General features: G+C 40.4%; 1 protein-coding gene across 1 annotated transcript in view; it reads left to right on the top strand.

Moving 5' to 3' along the window:
* Nucleotides 1-4,837: 4,837 nt before the first annotated feature.
* The window catches only part of ARHGAP24 (Rho GTPase activating protein 24), a 181,620-nt gene continuing 163,409 nt past the window's right edge, over nt 4,838-23,048 (top strand). Inside the window, exon 1 of the mRNA XM_021549220.3 lies at nt 4,838-4,935. Coding sequence (XP_021404895.1) covers nt 4,881-4,935 — 55 coding nt within the window. The 5' untranslated portion in view covers nt 4,838-4,880. The remainder of the gene's footprint in view (nt 4,936-23,048) is intronic.

Below are 23,048 nucleotides of genomic sequence, written 5' to 3' on the forward strand. Positions count from 1 at the left end.
TAAAGCCTTGTGTTGATATTCCTGATCTTGGTTGTCTTGTTTTTATATTTCTGCATCCATTTGCCACACTTTATCATCACTTTATCTACTGAAGCTCTATTCTGTGTCCTCTAATGCCTTCTCAGTTATAAGACATTAATGTAATTTGAAATACATATTACATGGGTGACTGTCTTTTCCTCAGTCAGGACACAGGGGAATCAGCTTCCTTCTGTGTGTCCAGAATAACCTTGTTTTGTTTTTCATAATAATTTTAGTATATCTCTAGACTCAACAATCTGGACTTGAAGGAAGTAGACCAGATAAAATTGTTTGGACTCTTATAAGAGGAGGAAAAATTCTCTGCTGAATACTGACATCCAATCTAAACATGAGGTTACTCTGAGCACTTGCACAGAAAGAATAGAGAAGTGATGAAAAGCACTTTTTTAAAAAAATGGAGTATTATCACAATTTCTTGGGATTTGATGTATGACACACACATCTTAAGAGTCCCACATTAGTCCCAGTTATTCATTCTGGAAAACATGTAGCTAGGAATTATAATATTGAGTGTAACTATTGTTGTGTGTGAGGTTCAGTTGTCGAACACAGCGATGGAGCAAGTTATAAGGCAGGGAAAGCAGAAAAATCTACAATCTGGTAAGGAATAGTTTGCTGCAGTTGGAGGAAATGGATATGTAAGTTGCAGGATGCCCATGGGTTATTTGAGATAAAATGATTCTCAGCTGAATAGCTAGAGTTTTGATAGATTTGAAGAACCAGAAATTATTCAAACATGCTTGAGGACTTTGAGTAGAAGTGTCCTGTATGTGGAAGGAAGAACTTAACACTTTTCAAACCATTTTCAACATGTAAGGTTTTGGCCCTGTCTCTGAGGACTTGCATGTCTGTGCTTTATGGCTGTCAGTGTGAGCAACTTTACTCATTCGTGAAACATCTTGCAGAACCTGCCCCTAGAGAAACAGTAAAGATTTAAGCCACTGTTCTGGGTGGTGTCTTTTAATTCTGAGTGTGGCTTGTCCTTTTCTTGCTGAGGACTAAAGATAGAGGAGTATATTTATTCAGTGACCTGTAGTTGTTTTCTGCCTTGTGGCCTTAAATTTTGATGACACTTGCTATTTGAAATTCCAGTTCTTTCCTTATTGTCAGCTGTACCATTGAATAAACAAAGGAAGTAGTGGTAAGCCAGTACTCAAAATCCACCAAAAGTTAAAACACTAGTGTTAAAAAAAAAATACTGCCTCTTCCAAAATAATCCAGGCACTGGGGGAATATGACAGAGTTTGTCTCTGAGTGAGTTAATAAGGTGAATTGATTTCCATTAAAATGAGAATAGGAAGTGACTGTCTATCTTGTTCTATTGAAGAACATAACCAGTGAGAATAGGATGAGAAGATATTTCCTGAAGTGTAGAGTGAATTTAGTACAGTCTTCTCTGTTGGTATCAGACAACAGAATCTGCGGGGGCAGCAGATGCCTTCTGGGTTTAGTTACATTGAAAAAAAAAAGTGGTGTTGTTTCCTACTTGCTTAGACTTCTGCCCACTTTGCTCACCAGACTGCACAGGTGTCTGCAGAGAAGTTGTGTTCCAAATATTGTGTATATGTACATTTATCTGGATACTTGCCTTAGGAACATGTTTGCCCAGAGCAGGGGGATTATCTTTGGAACTGCTTGCACTTGGCCAAGAGTATTCCATGCCTCAGCAGGGCCAAACACTCTGTGGCAAATGCAGATTTCTTCCTTCCTGTTTGATTGTTTGGTAAAGTGTTGCTAGTTTTTGTCATTAAATGTTCTGGAAAAAACCAATGTATTGTTCTTCCAGAGGCAAAGATTCAAAATCTTAGCTCCCTGCCATGCAAAGGTCAAGTCTTTGAAGTGTCTCAGTCTTAGGCTTGCTATCTAAAGAGTTATATCGAAGCAGTTCTGACATGAGCTGGTAACTGCTGGCACCAAAACAGGCTTTTCTTTCCCTGATTGTGCATTGCATGGAGTTGGATAAGCTGTTTCCAGTTATAGGCCTGCTCCTACTGTTTTTTTCCTAACATAGCTGATGAATGACTGGATATCGATGATGCATATGTAAAAAAGACAGCTCAGGCTGAAGAAATTCAATGCTCATAAAACTGCAAATATGAACTGGTTTATGCTCTAGACTTCAGCTTTACAATGGCATCAGCTAGCAAACCATAAACAGAGAGATCAGGAGCAAGTGAACACCCATAAGCCAAGTAAGGAAGGAAAGTTGATTACAAAGGGTCTCCTCATTGTTATTGTTTGTAATTTTGTATTGCTAGCCAGACTTCATATCATCAGTTGTTCAAGGACACGAGTGGCTTTGCAGCTCAGCTTTTGAAAGCACCTGTGTTGTGGGCACAAGGCTGTGAGCTGCCTGCAGGAGTAGGTCTGGCACAGGACCAGGGGGTTTACTCAGTGTTTACCCAGTGCTGCAGCCAGCAGTACCAGTTTGCCCTGCAGCTTGCTTCCTGTGTGTCCCTGTGCTTAGGAAGTGCATTGTACCACTCTCCTTTCTCTACGGTAGCTGGAAATTTCCCTGGGGTTACTTCTCTGTTGAGAGAACAGCACACTAACAGAACAGTAATTTCCTATAATTTAAACAGGAGGTCTTATGTCTTAATATGGCTGTTGTTCAGATAAAGGCAGTACTGCAAAGACAAAATTTACAGAAGTGTCTGGGTTAAATTTTTGTATAATATCGATAAATGTGACACATAAAGTGAGGCTGCCATACATACAGGCCCCTCATCAGAGCAGGCATGGTCCTTGATGGTGAAAGGCTTTCCAGCCCACTAAAAAATGTTTTTTCTAGTGTGTCATTCTGGCTGTTCTCCCTCAAAGCCTGAATTTGGCAGCCAAGCAAACTGAAGGCCAGAATAGGTATCCTGCTGTGCATGTGTTTAATTCTGCTCTCCTCACCATCTAAAGTTTGTGCACGTTTATTTTCACTTCCTGAGCAGCCATGTATGATACACCCTGTTTATCCTTTTAAAATTACATTGGCAGAGAGTCAGTAAGACTCAGTGGTTTCTTCAAAATGGTATGGCTCCTGGGAGAAGCTGAATTTTGGTGGGGTGCAGCATGCTGTTCCAGATGCTGAGGACCTCTGTTAGCCAAATCTCTCAAATTGGCAGGGAGATCACAGGAATGAGCTTGCTCTGCCTCCTCCTTGCTTTGTCTCTGTGGATTTCTTTTCCAGAGCCAGATGCGAGGACCAGCCCTCATGCTTAATGGCTTGCTTAGTTCTCTTTTCTGGCTGGTTATCTCATGAAAAGCTGGGAAGCTGAGGAAAGTGTCTTGGGTATACCCCTTCAAAAACGTAGTGATACTGACTGCTGCAGGCCTCAGCCCTTCCTGTAGCATTAGTAAGAAGCAGAGTTCAGAGGTTTGACTCAGTAGGGTCACCAGGTACCTGAATTATTTTGTTTCTGTTAAAAGTAGAAACTTCTCCAGTGCAGTGGTATTCCATTTTTTACTGCTGCAACCTGCTACACTACAGAAATAATCTTCAGACCTTATCTATTGAAAAAGCTGATAAATCTGAAGAATAAATCAGAAAACGGATTGCCTTCAAAAGGTTGTACCTATTCTTGTGGTACTGAGGACTTTTTAGTGCTTTCACATTGGGTGGAGCTGGAACCAGCAAACACTGAATTGTGAGAAATGGGTCATAGGAGGGAAGTTGGTGGGAGTGTGCCTACATCTGTCCAAGCTGCACTCATCAGATATTGAAATTCTCATGCAAAACTTATTTCTAGCTTCTACAGATGTTCTAGCTCCAGTCATTAGAGGAATGCCACGTGCCTGGGATGTGCTGCTGAAAATGTGCAAGATTTTGTTTTTAGTGTGTACAGTCAGCTGAACCCTGCTTGAGCTTCAAAATGTCATATTGTGCCATCTTTAACTACCATTTTTAGTAACTTTTTTCTTATGCTCTCATGGTGGTATCGTATTAGAAACTGCTTTTTGTCTTGTGATGGGGATCTGAAAGAAGAGACCAGGAAATGCATCATCTCATTTCTGAGAGGCTGTTTCGACCAAAACCAATACTGTGGTGTGGTGGAAGGGAGGACGGAGGTTCCATGCCAGTCACTGCCCTCTGACTGTGGGGAAAAGCAGAGCACAGCCCCATGATTCCTGAGTCACCCGGGAGCAAGCATCGCTCCTGCTGTGCGGGGAGCGGACAGCAGCTCCCGAAACCCCAGCACGGCTGCCGTTTCCATCCTAATTCCCCGATTTCTGCTGTGAACGTGAGTCAGAGTCGGGCCTTTGGACCCTCGTTGTGCAGGCCCTCGGATGGGTAAAATCCCGAGTCCTTCTTAAGGAGCGCTAAGCCGTGCTAAGTCGCAGAGGTGCTGTTGGAAGTGGATGAGTCGGGGCTGCTCAGACTGCGTTCAATCGACTAAAGCCGCACCACAGGCACAAAGGAGAGAGGAGAGGGGGCGGCAAAACTCTGCCTAGGATCTCGGGCTGTCCATGTGTCCCCTCAGGGGGACGGCAGGGAGCCCGGCCGGCTCCCGGCGGGTGTCCCGGCGCTGGCATTCCCAGAGCGTCTGGGCAGGCAGGCGCGTTCCTCCGGCGGCGCGCCCCGGGGCTGCCAGCTGCCCGTGAAACCCGAAACCCGGGGGCTGGCCTGAGGGGCCGGCGCTCACGGCACATCGCACGCCATCCATCACCCCCGCACGCCGCCGCTCCCGGGGCACCGCGGCACCCCCGCGGGATGCTGGCGGCGGCAGCCCCGCCTGCGCACGGGTCGCCTGAGCGGCTGAGGGAGGGGGCGGGAGGAGAAACTTGTGAGCGCAGCCGGGCTGCAAGCGGCTGCCGGCGGTGCCGAGCGTGCCCGAGCCGCGGCCGCGTGTATGGGGAGCGGGGCGGCCCTGCGTGAGGCGGCCCTGCTGCGGCGGGCGGCGCCGGGTGAGTAGCGCGGCTCGGCGGGGACCGGCCCGGGCTCCGCGCCGGCCGGAGCGCTGGCAGCGGCTGTGTGTGAGACTGCTGTGCTGGTCCGCTCTCTGCCTGCCGGCGTCTTGCAGTGCTCTTCGGCGCTGTTAGTTCGTGCCAGTGCTAAAGGCTTCCTAACAGGATGCGTTTCTGTTGGTTTCAGGGGTCCGGGCTGAGTGTGGGTCATCCGGCTGCTTGTTGACTTGAATATAAATCAGACCCCTTTATGCTTTCTGCAGTTTTGGGTTTTGTGATGGACAGATCTTGAAAGGAGGACTTTGCCTAACTCTTTTGCGATTATGGTATTCCATGGATTTTTACAGCCACTGAGTGGATTTCTTTTTAACATGAAGGAGTAGTTGGCTTGTCTTTTTTTCTTCTCTGTGAAGGAAATTGAAGGTAACATTGGTCTCTATCTTCCTTTGCAGTAATATGTATGTATGTTGTCAGTTTGGGAGTTTTCTTCTTCCAGCAGGGTGGAGAGTATTAAATAATTCATGTTTGATGATGATAGAAAAATTTTTCCAAGAGATGACTGGAAGTAAACAGCAGGTTTGTTTTTTTTTTTTTTTAGATAGGTACCTTTGTCCTGAGTAGTCAGAAATGAGAAAACAAATTTCCCGTGTAGCACAGTGACTTCATAACACAGAATTTATCTAATATTAAGCTGAATTCTGTTTGTCTGTTCAGTAGCATGGTTGCAGAGAGAGGATGATGGTAACTCTTAGATCAGCAGGTATTAGGATGCTGTTAAGTTCTTCTGTTGCACAGTAGTTCTGTACCTAGGAGGTGACAGCAACTTCTGAACATTCAGGATTCCTCCTGAGGTAAGAATTATGGGAGTGGGACTGAGCAGTACAGCGAGCAAAGTATTTTGTCCTAGCTAAAAGTCATTTAAATTCAATATCACAGTCACAGAAGACATTAAGTGTTACAGGCAGAGGTAGAGAGAAGGAAGGATTGAGAGTCAAGTGCCTGTTACCAGTCCCATGAAATTTTCATATTGTGGCAGGTTTTGTTATTGCAAAAGGCATCTTCCAGTGTGTGATAGAGTGACTTAACATTAAAAATAAATGTGCTTAAAGCGTGTTTCCTTGTGCATGGTATCTAAAGTTATTAGACTTGCCTCTTCTTTCATTGTTGTCCTGTCTCTCAGCTACATTTTCCTGCTCCTGTTCTTTACTTGACTTTCAGTATTTTATGAAACTAACTAGATTTAGTTTGGAATAAGTGGAGTGCCCATCGCAAAAGTACCCAATCAAACAAACAAACAAACAAACAAAAAAAACCCCAGCAAACAACATGCTAACTAAGTAAAAAATATACAGCCATGTAGAAAATTCAACTGAAAACGTGGTTCTATGTGGAAGGCATGACTTCTTTTGTGCTGTAAGGTGATGTGCTGCTGGAGTCAGGTGAAAGGAAGGCTGTTGTTCCTTTGATGTGTGTCTCTCCTGGGTTTGCAGACTGGTTCATGAAGATCACTTCTATTAGTGGTTCTGTAACTAGGTTCATTTTTCTGAAGATGGAGTTTAGAAGGACAGAAATCAGGATTCTGTTAAGAAATGGACCAGGTAATAGTTTGAAGTCCTGATAAGGTCATGTCTTCAGAAGCAGCCAGAATCAAACCCCTCTGTGACCTCCATGTACAGCTGTAGCACACAATCATGTTTTGCTGCTTGATTCAAAATCTTGGTGGTTTTTTTTAAGCACACCAGGCAGAAGAAAAAAAAAAATAGTTGAAATTCATGGTGGGTAGTTCGAAGTGATTTTTATCTGCTAACTTTAATTGTCTTCTGTGTAGACTTTTTTGTGATTATTGTGATCTGATGGCCTTTGGAAGTATGTTTCATTTCTGGAACTATTAATGGGCTTTCTCTATATTGGACAGAGGGAATGCTTGATGCAATTTTTATTTTAAAATAATCTCTTGGAACAGCGTGTAATACGTAATAATACTCGGTGGCATTTGTGTTCTATGCTGTTTTGAGGGTGAATGTATGTTAGCTTTCAGCCAGGGAGAAAAACAAAAGTTTGTCTTCTCTTGGTGTTGTAAACCAAGAGAAACATGGCAGGAATGTATCTGGTACAGCTCCAAGTCTGGAACTTGGTGTTCTGTTATGTCAAAGAACTCCAGGTAAAGTGAGTGGCTCATAGTGTTGGATGATAAGGAAACACACAGCTTTTAAATGACATTTGCTACTATGCTGCCAGTCCTAGGAGAAACTTAAAAATGCAATAGAGGCCAAATTCCCAAGTTTAGATTATCTTCTTTCATGTAAGACTGTAGAAAGTGTGAGTGGTAGGATTTAGTGTGTTAGTTTCTATTATTACGCTAAAGCAAGGATTTCAAGTTAGCATTGTTTTTAATAGTTGTTGCCTGCATTTATTAAGAAAAATATTGATTAGGTTGCAGTTTTTTTAGCTGAAAGCATTCAAAAATACATGAAAATACCAGGCCTGTCAAAGATGGATGTACTTCAGCTTCAGCAGCATAGCAGTTTCTTGTACATTTCCTGACTCTTTTTTTGTGCTTCACCATTTTGCTAGTTACGTTTGGGCGATGAAAATCGGTTATGGTAAGCACTGGAGTGAAGCTGTAAATTTATTTTGTATTTAATTGATTATGCATCCAGAATAAACCATAATAGGCCTTGATTAGCTTCCATTATAAGCTAGATTGTTTAGTTGTGAAGACTACCCTGTTTTGCCAACAAAGTAATTTGATAGACTCTCCAATATATTCATATGGTGTAATTATCATCAGTCAGCTTTACTGTGTGTTTTTGACCACCAGCTTTGTTAGCTTTGGTTCTTACTAGCTTTTTGTAAGTTTAACAGCCTTCTCTATCCGGATTTCTACTTTCTCTAGAGTTACTGTTTTATTTACCTTCTCTTTTTAAAAGTGGAAAATACAGTTTCTTCATTTCTTCATTTTCTTCTCCCTTTCTCTATTCCAGCACTTTTTAAAATGGTTTCCAGAGAAGATGCTCTCAGGTACTGTGAATTCTCCCCAGCTTGAGCACCTGCTGAACAAGGAGACATGGACTGGTGCACAGACAGACAGATGGCTGGCTGTCAGTGGCCTTTCCTCTTTGTAAATAGCAACTTCTTTGGTATTTGTTACCTGCACAACTTTGCAGTCATTTTTTTTTTTTTTCTTCAATTTTCTTCCGAGTCGCTGGTTACACTGCAAAATAAGATAATTGCTTGGAGACTGGAATCCACCTGCAGTGTGGTGCTTTTTTTTTTTTGTTTATGGTCATGGTCTTTGACTTATCTGTTAAATATTTGAATTAATTTTGTCTGTTTGGCTCAGCTCTACTTTCATTGGGCTTTTCTAATGAAAATGTCATGCACCATCAGGCCAGGGATCTTGCAGGAACACACAAGCTCATTGCTTTTAACTTTAACAAACTTGTATTGTTTGCTATTGTACTTAGTTTGGAGGGGCTCTCATGCTCCATTGCTCAATGAAACAAATCTCAGCACATGCTGAATTCCTTGGCAATGTGTACAGTTTCTTGTAGTGAAATACCTTTCATTTTTCTATATTGAATTTTATGTGATTTTGTGTAATGGCAATTATGATTAGTAGCTTTTTAGCAAAGGCATTTTTCATTTGTGTGACTTCCAAGTAGTAGTTGGTGTATTTCCATGGTTCTTTTCCCACATTTACCTTTGCTTTTAGAACAGTAATTTGTTAACAAAGAAAAGAAAATACAACTTGAATTTTAAGTGGACTGATACTCTAGACCTATCAAATTGAACAATCATAAAGCATTAGTAAAACCCAGCAATTTGCCTCCTTGCAAACAGGTAAATAGCTCAAAATAAGGAAATAGCCAACACATTTTGGCCCAGACCACCCTAATCAAAGAAAAAGCATGTTTGGTTCTCTCAGTGATATCTGGAGGGATCTTACTGCCTCCCAGGTGCAGGCAGGGTGCTCCTGCAGCAGGCAGAGAAAGCCTTGCTTGGTTGACTCGACCTCAGCTCTGGCAGCAGCATCCTGGACTTTCCATAAGCTGCCTTTTCAGTTGTATCTTTGACCTCCCCCAGCTGCCACGTGCTGTGCTGTGAGAAGAAAAATGTGAAGGAGGATAGAGGGGAGGAAGGTTCTGCTAATTGACAGCTGAAGCTGGAAAAAGTCTTAAAAAGAACAAAAAGAATGGTCAAGGACAGCTTCTGTGCAAAAACAGTGCAGCAGGAAGAAACTTTTCAGTGTGGAGATGAAATGACTCAGAAACTTCACTAACAAGTGGCAGGAAAGGGGTAAACAGACAATTTCTTCCTCCCTTATTTTTCAGTAGAGAAGTCCCAGGTTGTGTCCAGGAGTGATGGTGAAATGAAAGGAGGTTAGTACTGTGCACAAGATGTAATTAATAAGTACTTGCAGTGTATGGGTTAGTGAAAAGAAAACCCAGCTTTAAGGGGTAGCTAGCCCAGGGTATTGCTGCTTGCTTGTCTTAGCAATCCTGTTTCCCTGAGATTTTACTTCAGTCACAGTTGGAGATGGGCTGGATGGATTATCTCTGTCCCATTGTAGCCATCCATTTGTTCAGTTCTGACCCTCTGTCGTTTTAATATTACTAATATGGGGTGGAAAAAGATCTGATATTCTGTTTGTGGCTTGATGAAAAGGAGCTGAATGACCTCAGATCATGAAGGGCTGCCTTCTTCAGCTAGGAATGTGTGGACACAAGAAAAGATAAGAGCTGCTGGTGCAAAGCAGGTTGTGGTCTTTAAAAATCAAAAGCAGAAAGATTGATCACCATTTTGTTTCCAGGCAGTGCTGTGAGAATGTGTAGGCACGGTTTTACAGGATGAGTCTTTATTGAATGAAGTACCATGGGTCATATCAATTCAAGTGGAGCAGAGACCCCCTGAAGCCTGCTGGAACTTGGACAAGTAAGGCTTTTTCTGTACCCATCCTGAGAGCTGACTGTGTAGAGGTGGAAGATGAAGAAGCTCAAGTGCTGCAGCAATCCTAGTGTGCTAAATGACTGTTTAGAAAATGGGAGAGTGCTACAGTCAAGGGTGACTTAAAGTATGCTTAAAGCCCCTCTTGAGTTTCTTGAGAAAGAAAAATGATGCAGAGACTGCAGGCAATTAACTTTGCTTCTCATTCTTCAAATCCTGCTTTGTGAATCAGCTGGATGAGGTGACTTCCCTCCATGGCCATATTGGTTGATTATTCTTTCAGTATTTTGGAGGGGGAAAAATGTTTCAGTAATTCCTAAACAAATTGTGCATTGTACAGTAGCTTCAAGATATTGTTGCTGTGTGTACTTAGAAGTAGTGACTTTAGTTGATTATTACTGTAATGGAGTTTTAATCATATTTACCTTACCTACTTGGGCATGGACTGGGAAATAAGAATTGTGCAGTTACCAACATATAGCACACAACATGATAAAACTAATTTTTAATCTATCCTGTTGGAGCATAGCAGATTGCTGCAGTTCAAAGACAAGTATGTGAACACAGACATGTATCTAGGAGATGAAGACAGACTTCTGGAAATCTTGTTTATTTAGTGACATCATTGGCTTATTTCAGACTGTCTTGGAAAGTGTTCTGAGTAATTTGGGGTCTTGTTGTTAAAGGTGAGATAATGATGAAGGGAAAAGCTGTGCTGTACCTTTGCTTAAGATTGTAAACTAGCTACCATGGAATTTTGATTGTCCAGAAGTTGGAGCAAGCAGCTTACTTGCTGTATAAGCTTTTTTGTTGTGGAGCCTCTAGACAATTCTTTCAAGAGTTTGGGTTTCTGGATGCTTTTCTCTGTGTGTTTGTATGTCTGTGGTGGGCTGGTGTTGAGCTCTTGCCTCTTATCCGTGATTGAGATCAAAATCATGTGTCACATGCATGGATAGTCATTGTGATTATCCACTACTAAGTGTTGCAACACACAAACCCAGAAATCCTGGATGCTAGAAAGAAATTATTCCTCTGGCAGTTGCAATATTTGTGCAGCTGTTCCCACAGATGTTTCTTCTTTCTTGGTTTTTTTTTTTTTTTTTTTTTTTTTTTTTAATTTTTAAATTTCTCCTGAGAAGTAAGCAAACCGAGGCAGAAATGTTAAAGGGTCTGCCTGGAGAAGGAGAGAAAAAATGCAATACCTTTTAGTTTGGACATAGTAATTTACGTTCTTTCAAAATGACTGTGAATTCTTGCTTTGTTTGCTGAGTCCAAAGCCTGCTTAGGCTCTGCAGAGCTGAATGGAAGTGTCCTAAAATTGAAGCTTTGCAAATAGACTTTGAGAGTAAGAATCTGCTTGGGGTAATTTGGGATCTTAATAGCATTGCTGGAACCCAAATGGACCCAACTTCAATGTCTAATTTGCTCATTTTAATGAATAGGAAAGATACTGGTCAGAAAACGTATTCTGACAGAGCTCTGCCCTGTGGCTAGAAGTGAAATTTTGGAATGAAAACATCTTGGCGAAAGCCCCCCACTCCTCAGTCAACAACTGATTGCAAGATTGAGGACTAACTCTGTTCATATGTTTTTACTGTTTTGAAAAAGGCAAACACAGTTCTGATATATGACAGTGGGAAGTCTTGAAGCTGCTATTTTATCTACAGCTCAAGTAAAAATTCTATAGACGTCAATAAGTTAATTGAAATGTAGAACATTATTAACATTTGATGCATGATGGTGAAACCCCTTCTTCTCCTAGGCGAATACAGAGCTCAAACTGGAATCTGTTAACCACATCCCCCAGAAATGTTTAATAAATGATATTTAGGAAAATACATATTTGTATCAATAGAAATCTATGTCTTGGTGCCAGCAGCTTTCTTATGTTGGGTTTTTCTTTTGGGGTTCACAACTGAGTAAGCAGGAAGAAGCTCTGAGAAGGCACACGTTGTAAGTAGTGGTTTTGAGGAGTGTAAACCTATGAGAAACAATACATATCTGTCTGTAAGTGTATGAGACCTGGTGCTTTTGAGCTGTTTAGTTTTCCATGTAACCTGGTATGTGTGTGATGGCTGCTGCCTAGACTTCACCAGCTGTGTTTGAGTCCTCTTTCTTCAGAGAAGTTCAGACCTGGTTTTGTGTATTCTGTGAAAATGAGAAAGCAGCCTTAGACTCTACACGTAAATATGTCAGGTGTGTAAACATCAGGGAGAGAAGAGAACTATTTTGGGGTGATGAGGAATAAGTTGGAGTAGCCTGTCCATGAGCATGCTGCAATGAAAGAAAAAAATTCTAACATGGTAAGGAATTCCTGGGAAGCCTTGCTACTGCTGCGCTGGGGGTGAGGGGATATGTTAAAATAGCTGGTGATGTTTTTTTCTGTCAGAAAGTGACTATGTTGCTGGCTTCCATGGGGTTTTAGAAGTTGGGCTTAATGAGTAGGGAGATCCTTTCCTGTCCTGCCTGCTTGTCTTATGTGGACAGCTGGGAAAAATAAGTCTAGTTCTGAACCATGGGAATATTTTACAAGTATTGTAGGATGTGCCAGGACAAAAATATAATTGACATCAACATGCTTATAGTAGGGCCCTTATTATTTTCACTGTGATGATTCTGTCCTGCAGTGAGTCAACTATTAATTAATTTAATAGAATCATAGAGCTATTTAGGTTGGAACAGACCTCCAATATAATTGAGTCCAATTTTTGAACACCAGCCACTGTGCTGACTAAACCACAGCACTAAGACACACATCCAGTCACTACTTGAATGCTTTCAGGGATAGTGACTTCACTTCTTTCTTTCTTAACAGCTTTACTTCTTTTGAAGAATTTCCTAGGTTTTAGCACTGATGTTAGAATTTTGGCCACTTGCCATGGTGATTCAGCTCCTGAACTGGTTGGCTGGTATTCCTGGTAGGATTTACCACACTGGGAAAGGGTTATTGGCTCTGCCCTTTGCAGTGGTCAGTGGCTCTTTGTATGGGAGTCGTTAGTCCCTTGAAATGCTGCCTTCTGCCAGGCGTGAGGGGAGAGAGATGCTTCTGGGCAGTGATAGCTGTGATGATGATGCTGTGAGCTGGGGAGCTTGGGAGTTTCTCATGCACACTCTTTAAGTCTCTTGTGTTTGGCTGTTCTTCTGTTTAGTATGTGTTGAATTCCCATGTGCTGAATTCCTGCCTCTTGCTGTCAGGCTGGGCTCACAGAGCTCCCAGAGCACTCAGCTGACACCAGGAAAGGACTAAAGCAGCCAGTTGAGCGTGCAGCACATGGCAAGTTCAGTGACAAGACTGTTTATCATGTAATGAGATTAAGCCTCTGTGCAGCACTGCTGTACACCTTTCCTTGGCTACTGGGAAAGTGCAAAAGGCGAGCTGGGCATAGGTGTGATCCTCTGCCAGCACTGGAAATAAAATCCTAAATTCTCTCTGACTTCCTCCAGATGTTTGTATCATGTTTGATGGTGTCACTTCTGGGACACTGCTTTGGAGATGTTCATCTCCCAGCACCCACAGGAAGGCTCTGAAACGTGAGTTTTACCATTTCTTACTTTCATAGGGACTGCTAGAAAAAATGGCAGATTAGCCAAAACAGCATAACAGGTATTGTTAGTCCACATATGACTACGCAGTATTTTGTACATTATTTAGGTGTCTAGTAAGTAAGAAAAAAATATTGTGCATTACTTGGTGGAAATACCCAGGAAAGGAAATAATTTCTAGTGTGGCAAGGGTAGGTCTGTGCTGCTGTGCTGTGCACCAAGCCTACCTCCATTTTGGAGGGGGAAGGAAGGGTTTATAGCTCAGAAGAGATATTTTTGAGGTCATGCTGCTCAAAATGCATGCCTAGGTCAAGCCTCTGGTGTCCCATTAGCTCAGACTTCTGAGAAAAAGTTAGCTCTGGTAACTGAGGTCTCCATTGTGGTACTATGATGTACCATGAAGGAGGTGAATATCCTCCTGTGTCTTGGAGCTGAATATCTTAGGCTGGAGGGATTATACAGAAATAAACCAAAACTCAAAACTGTGATACCACTCAATTATGAACATAAATTAATTCATACTTATTTTCTAACACCATAAAATATCCAACAGCTTTCTATACAACATGGCTCTTGGAGGGGGAAATATAAGCTGCAAGATAATTTCTTTTTTTTTTTTTTTTTTTTTTTTCCCCTGTTCTTTTTGTACATTCTCCTTGGACAAAAAGTAGAAAATTTTTCTTCTGAGTCATGGAGGTGCCACATTTTGGACTAATGTATGTGTGACAAGCTTCCCTGGTGTCATGTACGTGAAAAAGAGAGTCACGTGTGTGCAGTGTCATGTTCTGTGCTGACTCATGTGGTTCATTCTTCTCTAGCTGAGGATCAAAGGTCCATGGTGAGAGATGGTTTGCAGGTATTTTATGCAAAGCAGTCTTGTACTCAGAAAATTCATGTGATACTTCTTGTTAAATCTGCATCTTTCTCTCATGGAACACTTTTTACTGTGTTTCTGAGCTTTTAGGTATTAGGGAATTTCCTAGAAACACGAAAATCAAATAGCAGATTTGCATGGGGAGGCTGCTGACAGTTTCAGACAGTATATCCATGTATTTTCCATGGCATGACAGTACAGCAGTCTTGGATGCCTACTTGGAAAATATCTAGTGTGGAGCGGGTGGTAGGAAGGTCCTCTATAAATTAATGTGAAGTTACTATTTGTGCTTAAAAAATAGGGTGAAAACTTGAGCTCAGAAGCAAGCTGTATGTGCTGTTGGAGGTCCAGAAGGAGTAGATTTTAGCTATTTTGGCATCTGATACATAGATTGCAAGCAATGAAGGGTTGAAGTCTTATCACAAAACCAGAAAGAAGATTTATTGGAAATGTCAAGAAATCAATCATAGACCTAATAAGCCAGTTAAGCAAGCTTTTCAGTTTGGGTATGTTTAAAAGCAAGGAGTCTTGAATGGTTCTTGTTGATAAACTTGGATGCCTAGACAGATTGCTTGGAAACTGATAAGAGCAAATAGTTTGTTCTGAGTCTCACTGAAAGTAGAACAAGAACAAAATGATTTTGGCTAGTCTGTAATTTGCAGATTTTTTTTTTTTTTTTTTTTTTTTTTTTGGCTAATAAGGTAGGAATAAGTAAAGTAGTGTGGAAATTGGGACAAGATCCTGTAATTTTTCCCCCTTGATGAGCCATTAAAATTTAACAGAGCTCTTTGGAGAGCATTTTTAAGCTCTAACTTGTCATATTTTTGGTGATGGTAGTGCTGAAACACCTCTACAGACAGTGTTCCATCTCTACAGAACAAGTGTGTGTTTAGCTGAAAGCTTTTGTGAAAATAGGTTCATATTGACCAAGTTGTCATGAAAAGGTTACAGAATTCTAAGACAGAATATACTCATTTGCCATCCTGACAAAAGAGCACGGGTAAAATTGCTGATGGCTTGGAGTGGTCTGAGTGTTATTTTTTTGCTGGCAATGTTTAATATACTTGATGACATAGCATATATATGTTAATAAAATTGTCAGTTTAATTGGTTTAAGTTACCTTTGGAATAATAAAAAAAATTTACTATTAAGTAGCATTTCTCATTAAGATCTTTGGGTTCCTTTGTAACATTAGAATGATTGTTCATTTTTCATAATAAACATGAATTTTGTGGATCAGTAAATAAGGGATGGAAAAATGTCTCATAGTAAGTGTTCTAGAGAGGGGAGAATAATACCGAGGTACTCTCCTTTGAGGTGGGGAACTGGGAAGAAGGCCTTGGTTTTTAAACATTTACACAGGACAGGATTAAATAACTTGATAAAGTGTTCTTTTTCAGATAAAAAGCCTATGGACAAGGTGAGAGGGATTTCTGTGGCATGTTTTGTGTATTTGTAGATGCACCAGAGCTACTTTGGTTTAGAGATCCTCAAAACACAGATCCACAAACCAGATCTGTTGTTGCCAGTTCCTGCTAGTTGCATCTAGACTTAAATTTGGCTTTGTGAATAAATTGCAGCTTTTTTGTTTGACTTGGCACCATTTCATCAGCTAACAAATGGCTTTCAGATGCTTGTGATTGATTCTTGTTGCCCATATCATTATATTTTTAGCATTATGTATTTTCTTATGTGCAGTCTAAAAGTGCTTAATTTTCTAATTATAATGTTTTTCTACCAATTTATCTTTTGTCTCCCATTGGTCTGCCATAGGCAATGCTAGTTTACTCTGGGAAAATCTTGTAAAATTACCTTGATTTGCAGAGAGATAAGTGAATGTGGCTGTCTGCAAAATGATGTGTAAGAATAGGGTTCTACAAAACTCTCTGCTAAAAATGAATAGTGGAGTCTTGAAAACATATTACAGGAAAACAAAGACACTTCTAGTTGCCTCCTCTAAAAGTGTAATTGTTGAACTGTTTTAAAAACTGTTATTCTGGTCGTCCATAGAGATGAAAAATTTAAATGGAATTATGAACTGTGTCATTTGCAGAGCTGAAGGTGGGCGGGGATCTCCTTGGTAGTAGAAAGTCAATAATTCTACATCTTTCCCAGGTTTTGTGCCACTTGACTTCACCTTACTCAAGCTGGCTCTTACTGCATTTGCTTCTTCTTAATTATTATGCTCAATGTCATTTAGTAGCATGAATGTATGACTCCACACTGCTGTTAAACTTTATAAGGCATTTGTGAAAAGGAAATATTAGATGTGTACAGTTTGCAAGTGTTCCCTTGAAAGAAAATAAATTCTCTATAGTCAGCAGACACTGTAGTGTTATTGATCACAAATACCGAGAACAACCAAGCAAAACACTGTATTTTGTCTTGCTGTAGAACTTGGGAAAACATGGCATAGTTCAGTATGATATTTTACAGAAATGCTTCATTAATTTGAGCATGCGGGATGGGGGAATGGAAAGTTAAATAAAGTGATTACAAATGATTTTAAGTGTTTTAATGCCTTGAGAATTTTCTTAAATGTTGTGGTGAGCTTGAAACTGCTGCTTTTTTTGAGCAATGATGAAAACGGGTCCCCTGTTGTTTCAATTAACCATCCATAGTTTCCTGTTACCAGTTAGGATATAGTGCAATGTTTTTAAAGCCACACAAATAAGCTTAAACACAAAAAAAAGATAAAGTATGTTATGAATGGTTCAGTCGCTTCTCAATTATTAATAAGATCTTCAGGATAATTTAGGCTTTTTTGCAGAGTTGTGCTAATTTTGTGGTGTGTTTTTTGCAGTTAAAATGAATTAACTGTGTATGAGGAAAGTTTTACTTGCTATCAAAGTAAAAACATTTCTTGTAAGCTGGTGTGATGGCTAAATACAATATACTATAATAGAGGCAGATTTTCATCATTCTTGACTGGCCCATTTGTGGGTGTGAAGGATTGGCAAATGGAAAAAGCCTTCTGCAGATGGCACAGGATGAGCTTCCAAGAGCCTTTGTGTTTGGAACTACCTGAGGGCTGGTTGGAATTGCAGACTCCATGCATGACAGACCAGAAGAAATAATATTTCATTACTGTGTTGGTTCAGTCAGGTGAGGTACTGGGCACAGGTTTAACAGAGGACAGTGCTCTGAGAATTTCATTAGCAGGTTTTCACGTGTGGTGAAATTGTGGGCCTTTTCCACAGAGCACCTATCCTCTCTCTCTAGCAGGATGTTTTGCAGTTTTGCCACATTTGTTTTCAGACATGTTCTTATAAATTGCCAGAGACTTAGAAAACCCAGTGGCTGCTGTGCAGGAAACTGGGATCAGTTAGGTGTCAATACTTAAGTGCCTCCAGCACTTTTTCTGACTTACTGTTGCTCAGCATGTTGACCTGCTGTAGAGTTTGGTGGCAGCAGCTCTATAATCCATGCTATTGTGCCAATTTATCTTGGCACATCTTTCTTTCAAAAAAGCTGTCACCATTGGACTAAGTATTGATGTTGTTATCTGAAGTGTTGCTGACACTGTCTTGGTGTTCTATTTGCATGAGGGATCTAGTTTATGACCAGAAGATCCATTTGTTCTGGGCTTTTGATAGCTGAGATGATTTTTCCCTAAAGAAAACTTCCATTTATATTGTGTTCAATATCTATTGAAACGAAATGAAAAGGGCAGAAAAAGTATTGCTGAGAAAAAAAGGCAACACATCCCAATAAAAGAAGAATCATGTGAGCAGAGTAAAATAATCTGAGTATTGAGTCAGTAGTGAGTTGAAAAATGTGCAACACAGTTTTTTGGTAATTCCACCTGTTTGTTACAGTTTGCAGACTGAAAGAGGAAAACTTCCTGCAAATAAAGTCATGCAGTTCATGGAATACAAATTATTTTAATTGTTCACAGGTAAAAACGCTTATCATTACTGCTGTTTTGTCTATCACACATCCATGAATTTGTTCATATGCTTGAATCTTTTGGTTTGACCTGTGCAGGGTAGGTGATGTCATAATACAAAACAGTATAAAAATGGGATGATTTCTTTCCATAAAGTGGAATTAATTAGTGAGACGGTTTGTACAATTGTTACTGTCAGCTTTGGGTTTATGGAATTGTCATCTGGATGATGAAAATGTTTGAGTGCTATTCAGGGCACCTTTTTGTAGTACAAATTGGGATGCAGGTGTGGAGCATGGACGAGCTGAATTTGTGTTGCATGGTGTGCATGAATTTCTGGCTCTGAAGAAATGATTTGATTTCAGAGGAGTAGTCCTCACTAAACTCTTGGAGGCTTTTGCTGTACAGTAGAAAGTGGTGCTTGTTTTTGTTCTCTGAACAAGGGGCTATTTGCTCACTCAGGCTTGTTGTGGGAAGGTAACTTTGGTTTCTGTTGCTGCCAGTGATACTTGTGGTGTATTTATTTAGCCACTGATTTGCGTGCCTTAGTGAGCCGACGTGTGTCACCCCCCCCCCCCCCCCCCCACTCCCCCATTAAAGCTGTTTTTGCTCCTTGCTGTTTGCACCCTTCCAACATTTGTGGAATGTTCTGTGTTCTTGGCTGTCAGGGTGTCAGTCTGACCAAATGCTCATCTTCCTTCCCCTGCCCTGAATGCCTGCCAAGCTGGCATTTTTGTGGAGAAAAATGGAACTTGGTAAACAAGATGTTGATGTATTGATATGGCATATTGTTTTCCATATTGAATTGGAAAGCAAGTTTGCAAATAGCTTGTTATATATTACCACTGTTAGGGAACTTAGTGCAGAGAAAAGATCTATATTTATGCTGTATTCCTTCCAGGCTGTTTTTATCAGAGAAGGTAAACAGTATTTTTCAAATGAGAATCTTGTGAGAAATAGGTCAGAGTTGCAGTGTGTTCTCTGTTTATTTTGTCCTTCAAATGTGATTTTTGCAGTTCTCGTGAGGATCAGATTATCTTATAAATCTTAAAGGCAAGCTGTCTATCCAAGAGCAATCACCTCACTGCCTTGGGATAGGAAGATAGGAAGGGAAAATTCATGTTAGTTTTTGCAAATTGTTCCATCACTTCCAAATTACCACTAGCCGAACCTTTTTTTTTTTTTTTTTTTTTTTTTTTTGCAAGGATGTTAGTACAGCTTGTTATGGTTCTGCTTTGCAGATTTGAACTTGAATGGGCTGCTTGAATGGTGGGTTCTTCCAGAAACCTGGACCATGAGATGAATTTTATGCCAGGATGCCCCCAGGTCCCAGACTTGAGATATCTTTTGGGAAACCCCAGGTTCCTTGGCAGTCTCTCAGGAGATGTCATGGTGCTGTGAGAGCTACTTTTGTCCTTCCTTCCTTACAGGAAAAAGAAAGTAAAATTCTCCAGTGAACCAGAATAAAGATAATAAAACCACCTTTGTTCTGGAAGGCTGAAATCTTACAACTGTTTGTGTTGAAATCTTACAACTGTTTCCGAATTTTTAAAAATTCCATTGCACACTGTGCTGCTTATGGGATTTTTTCCCAGCAGAAAATTTCTCCCCTCTGCTCTTCTTTTTTTTTTTCCCCTGGTGATGGTGTTTTTTTGGTCTGTATTTATAAACTTAATCCAAATAATTTGGGATTAGATTTTAGGACATCTAATGCATATTTGCCAAAGAGAAGAACTGGAGATCATGTTAAAAATATTTAGCTTTCATGATATCCAGATGTGTCTAAACTTTCCTTTGTCTATCAGATGTGGTGACATCTGGTTTCTTTTTTTTTTCCTTTCCCTTTGTGTTCTTCACAGTTGAGTAATTCAAAGGATAAATTGTGGCTTAGTCCTCCATATAAACTGTAGCACAGGGACATGGTCAGGTTCCCCTCAGCATCTGCTGTGAGTTGAAGTTGAGTTCTGCCTGCACAGGGGAGCTGTTGTTAAGTGTGTCACTTTTTCATGTTGTTGGGTTCCTATTGGTGCAATCATTGCTTGATTTTGAGAGCATGTTGTAAACTAATATAATAAATAACATAGTGTGTGTTCACTTTGAAGATAATGGAACATATCTGAAATGATGAGGTTAAATGAAAAGTAGGACTCAGATTCAAGTTTGAGATGAGAAAAGCATGAGAGAGGTGACGGGGGTTCTTGACAATTTCTTAAAGCTCAGTAAGAATGCAATAATTGCACTTTTAACAGTCTTCTCAGGAGCTCTTATGTGTACTTGAGCTTGTACCTGGATTTGGCAGTAATTCACATACAGAAATGTACTACTAGGTGATTGCCATGACAGATATAGCTGCTTCTTCTTTATATACTGTTCTTCAGTTTTTTTGTGCCATTTTCTGCCATAAATGGTGTACCCATGACTGTGGTAGATATTGTCACTCTTACTACAGAACTAGCCAATGAAAACGGCAAAAGGGACAGCAGGCAGGTTTTTCTTTTGGGTTACAAAACCTGTGCATTCTTAGCTCATTACCCTCCTTTGAGAAATGAACCGCTTAGTGTGGACAGGAAGATTTTCTTACACTGTTCTTTCTGGTGTGCAGGTCTGGGGGGAGGTGGGGGTAGAAGGCTGGACTGGTTTTAGCTTCCCTGGCACTGTCTGAGAGGACTTTCAGCCCTACCTCCCTTACATTACTGTGCTGTGGAACCAGGTGTGGAGCTGTGGAGGGCTGAGCACAGCTGTGCCAGTGTTGTGGTGGGATCCTCTGTGTGGGTATTTGTGCAGGAAAAGCTGTGTGACTGAGCTGCATGAAAGACTACTAGCCAAATAATTGCCTAGTAAATTCCTGGGAATGTATTTCCCTTGTACAAAAATATTTATAAAGGGAATACTTATTTGCCAGTTTTGAGCAGAAGAAAATAAACTGAGGTGAAATTAGGAAAGAACAGTTTGAAGAGGGGGCAGGGCAAAAGGTGATGCTTTGAAATCCATCACACACTCTCCTCTTCCACCTACAGTTTCTTTGATCCAGAAAATGAACTGATGCCTCATTTCCACTCATAATAGTTTTTCAGAATGGTTTTAGAACAACTAAAAAAAAGTCCTAAAACAAACCTACCAAAACAGTCTATAAAACTATTAAAAATAATATTAAAAAAGATGTTCAAACTTTATAGGTTCTTCGACAAGCTTTAAATAGCAGTGTGTAATTTTTCAGTTTGCTTAGTGAGTAAAAGACGTATTTATTTTTTTTTTTTTAATTAAAACTGCTTACTGGATCTTTTCCCACTCTGCCAGAAGAAAACATTGATTAATTTCAAGCCTAGGGATAACTTTGGTGCAGTCTCTACAGAGATCTGATAATAGTGATGGAAATTAAATAGAAGTACTTAATGGTGATTTAGCTCTCTATGCCTTGCACTTAGCTTTAAAACTGACTGTATTTTTCAGTGAGTTTTGGTGAAGGTTCCAGATGAATTTAGTCATATCTGTCTTGTCACTGGAGTTGAGAAGGAGGAAGAGTTAGCAATGCACAGATAAGTTTTCAAGGATTTTGGAAGGAAATAAACTTATGCAATTTCTTAATTAGATTCATCTTCTGAAATCTGTCTCAGTGTGAACAGGATTATCTGTGTGGCTAAATCACTAATACTTACCACATTAATATGTTTTGGTCATGTGAATTGTTCCAGTGAAGTGTATATATATCTGATAAGAAATATTTGACACTCTCCAAGCATCAGAGTGAGTGTGTTCTTGCAAATGCAGTGGTAATGGTTGAACTTTCAGGCTAGTCACAAGATTTTTGTGCCACTGAAGGCAGAAATAACTGCTCCTTTGGAGCAATTTCAAACATATTCTGTGTAAGGACTAAAGCATCAACTCACAGCATGGATAGACAAAATTCTGAGTAATCAGCAAATACAGCAAGGTATCTCATGAACAATTTATTTCTGCTTCCAAGTGTCCAAACTACTTCCTGCAGAGCTTACAGATAAAACTAGTTCCTGTCAAGCTGTGTGCCAAAGGACGAAGCACCAGAAGAAGAATTTGTTCACCGTTAAATAACTTCTATGTGTAGATATTCAGAATATGGGGTGGAGGGTGAAGCATCGGAAGCTGGGACTTAACTCTGCTTTTCATGTTTTGGATTCAGTCACGGTGGTCACTGTTATGTTAATATTTGAGGACAGACTAAACATTGAGAAAATTAAACGTACATGCTGCCTGCAACACCAATTAAAACAAGAAAGCCACCTACACTTGGTGGAGGGAATGGCTTCTTTTCAAAGCAATAAGCAGGTTACATTAGCAGTGGATGTACAGAAATGTTTTTTGCTATGCTGTAGCTACTCAAAAAAATAGAATGAGCTAAGTTTATGTACTGGTGGCTGAGAGTGAGGACTGCAAATGCTTGTGCTTTTATTTCTCTCTTGGTTAAACATCTTGTAGGCTTGTCTGTCTTGGGGGTGTTGGAAAAGTGATGGATTTTGTCCTTTGGTCCTGGGTTTCCTGGGGCTTCCAGTACTGAGAGGTGTACATTCTTTTCCCTTTTGTCTAATTTCCTCCCTTTGAAGTGGAGATCAGGCTTCCATTGAAAGCAGAGATTGTCCAGATACATGGCACATGAACATCTGACTTTATTTGAGAGTACATGAAAGGCTTTTATTAGTTTCTTTTAACATTTCTGTCTCATAATATCCTCTTAAATCACACTCTGAAATGAAATCATAATAGTTGCTGCCTAGATTCCTTCTGTGTTGTAGAAAGCTTAATGCCTTATGTACAGGATCTCTCAAGGCCTAGCTGAGATTTCAGCTGCCCTGTCTTCCATATGTTTGGAAAAAAACCCTTCATCA

Source organism: Lonchura striata, chromosome 4 (genome assembly GCF_046129695.1).
Source record: "Lonchura striata isolate bLonStr1 chromosome 4, bLonStr1.mat, whole genome shotgun sequence".
Classification (NCBI taxonomy): Eukaryota; Metazoa; Chordata; class Aves; order Passeriformes; family Estrildidae; genus Lonchura; species Lonchura striata.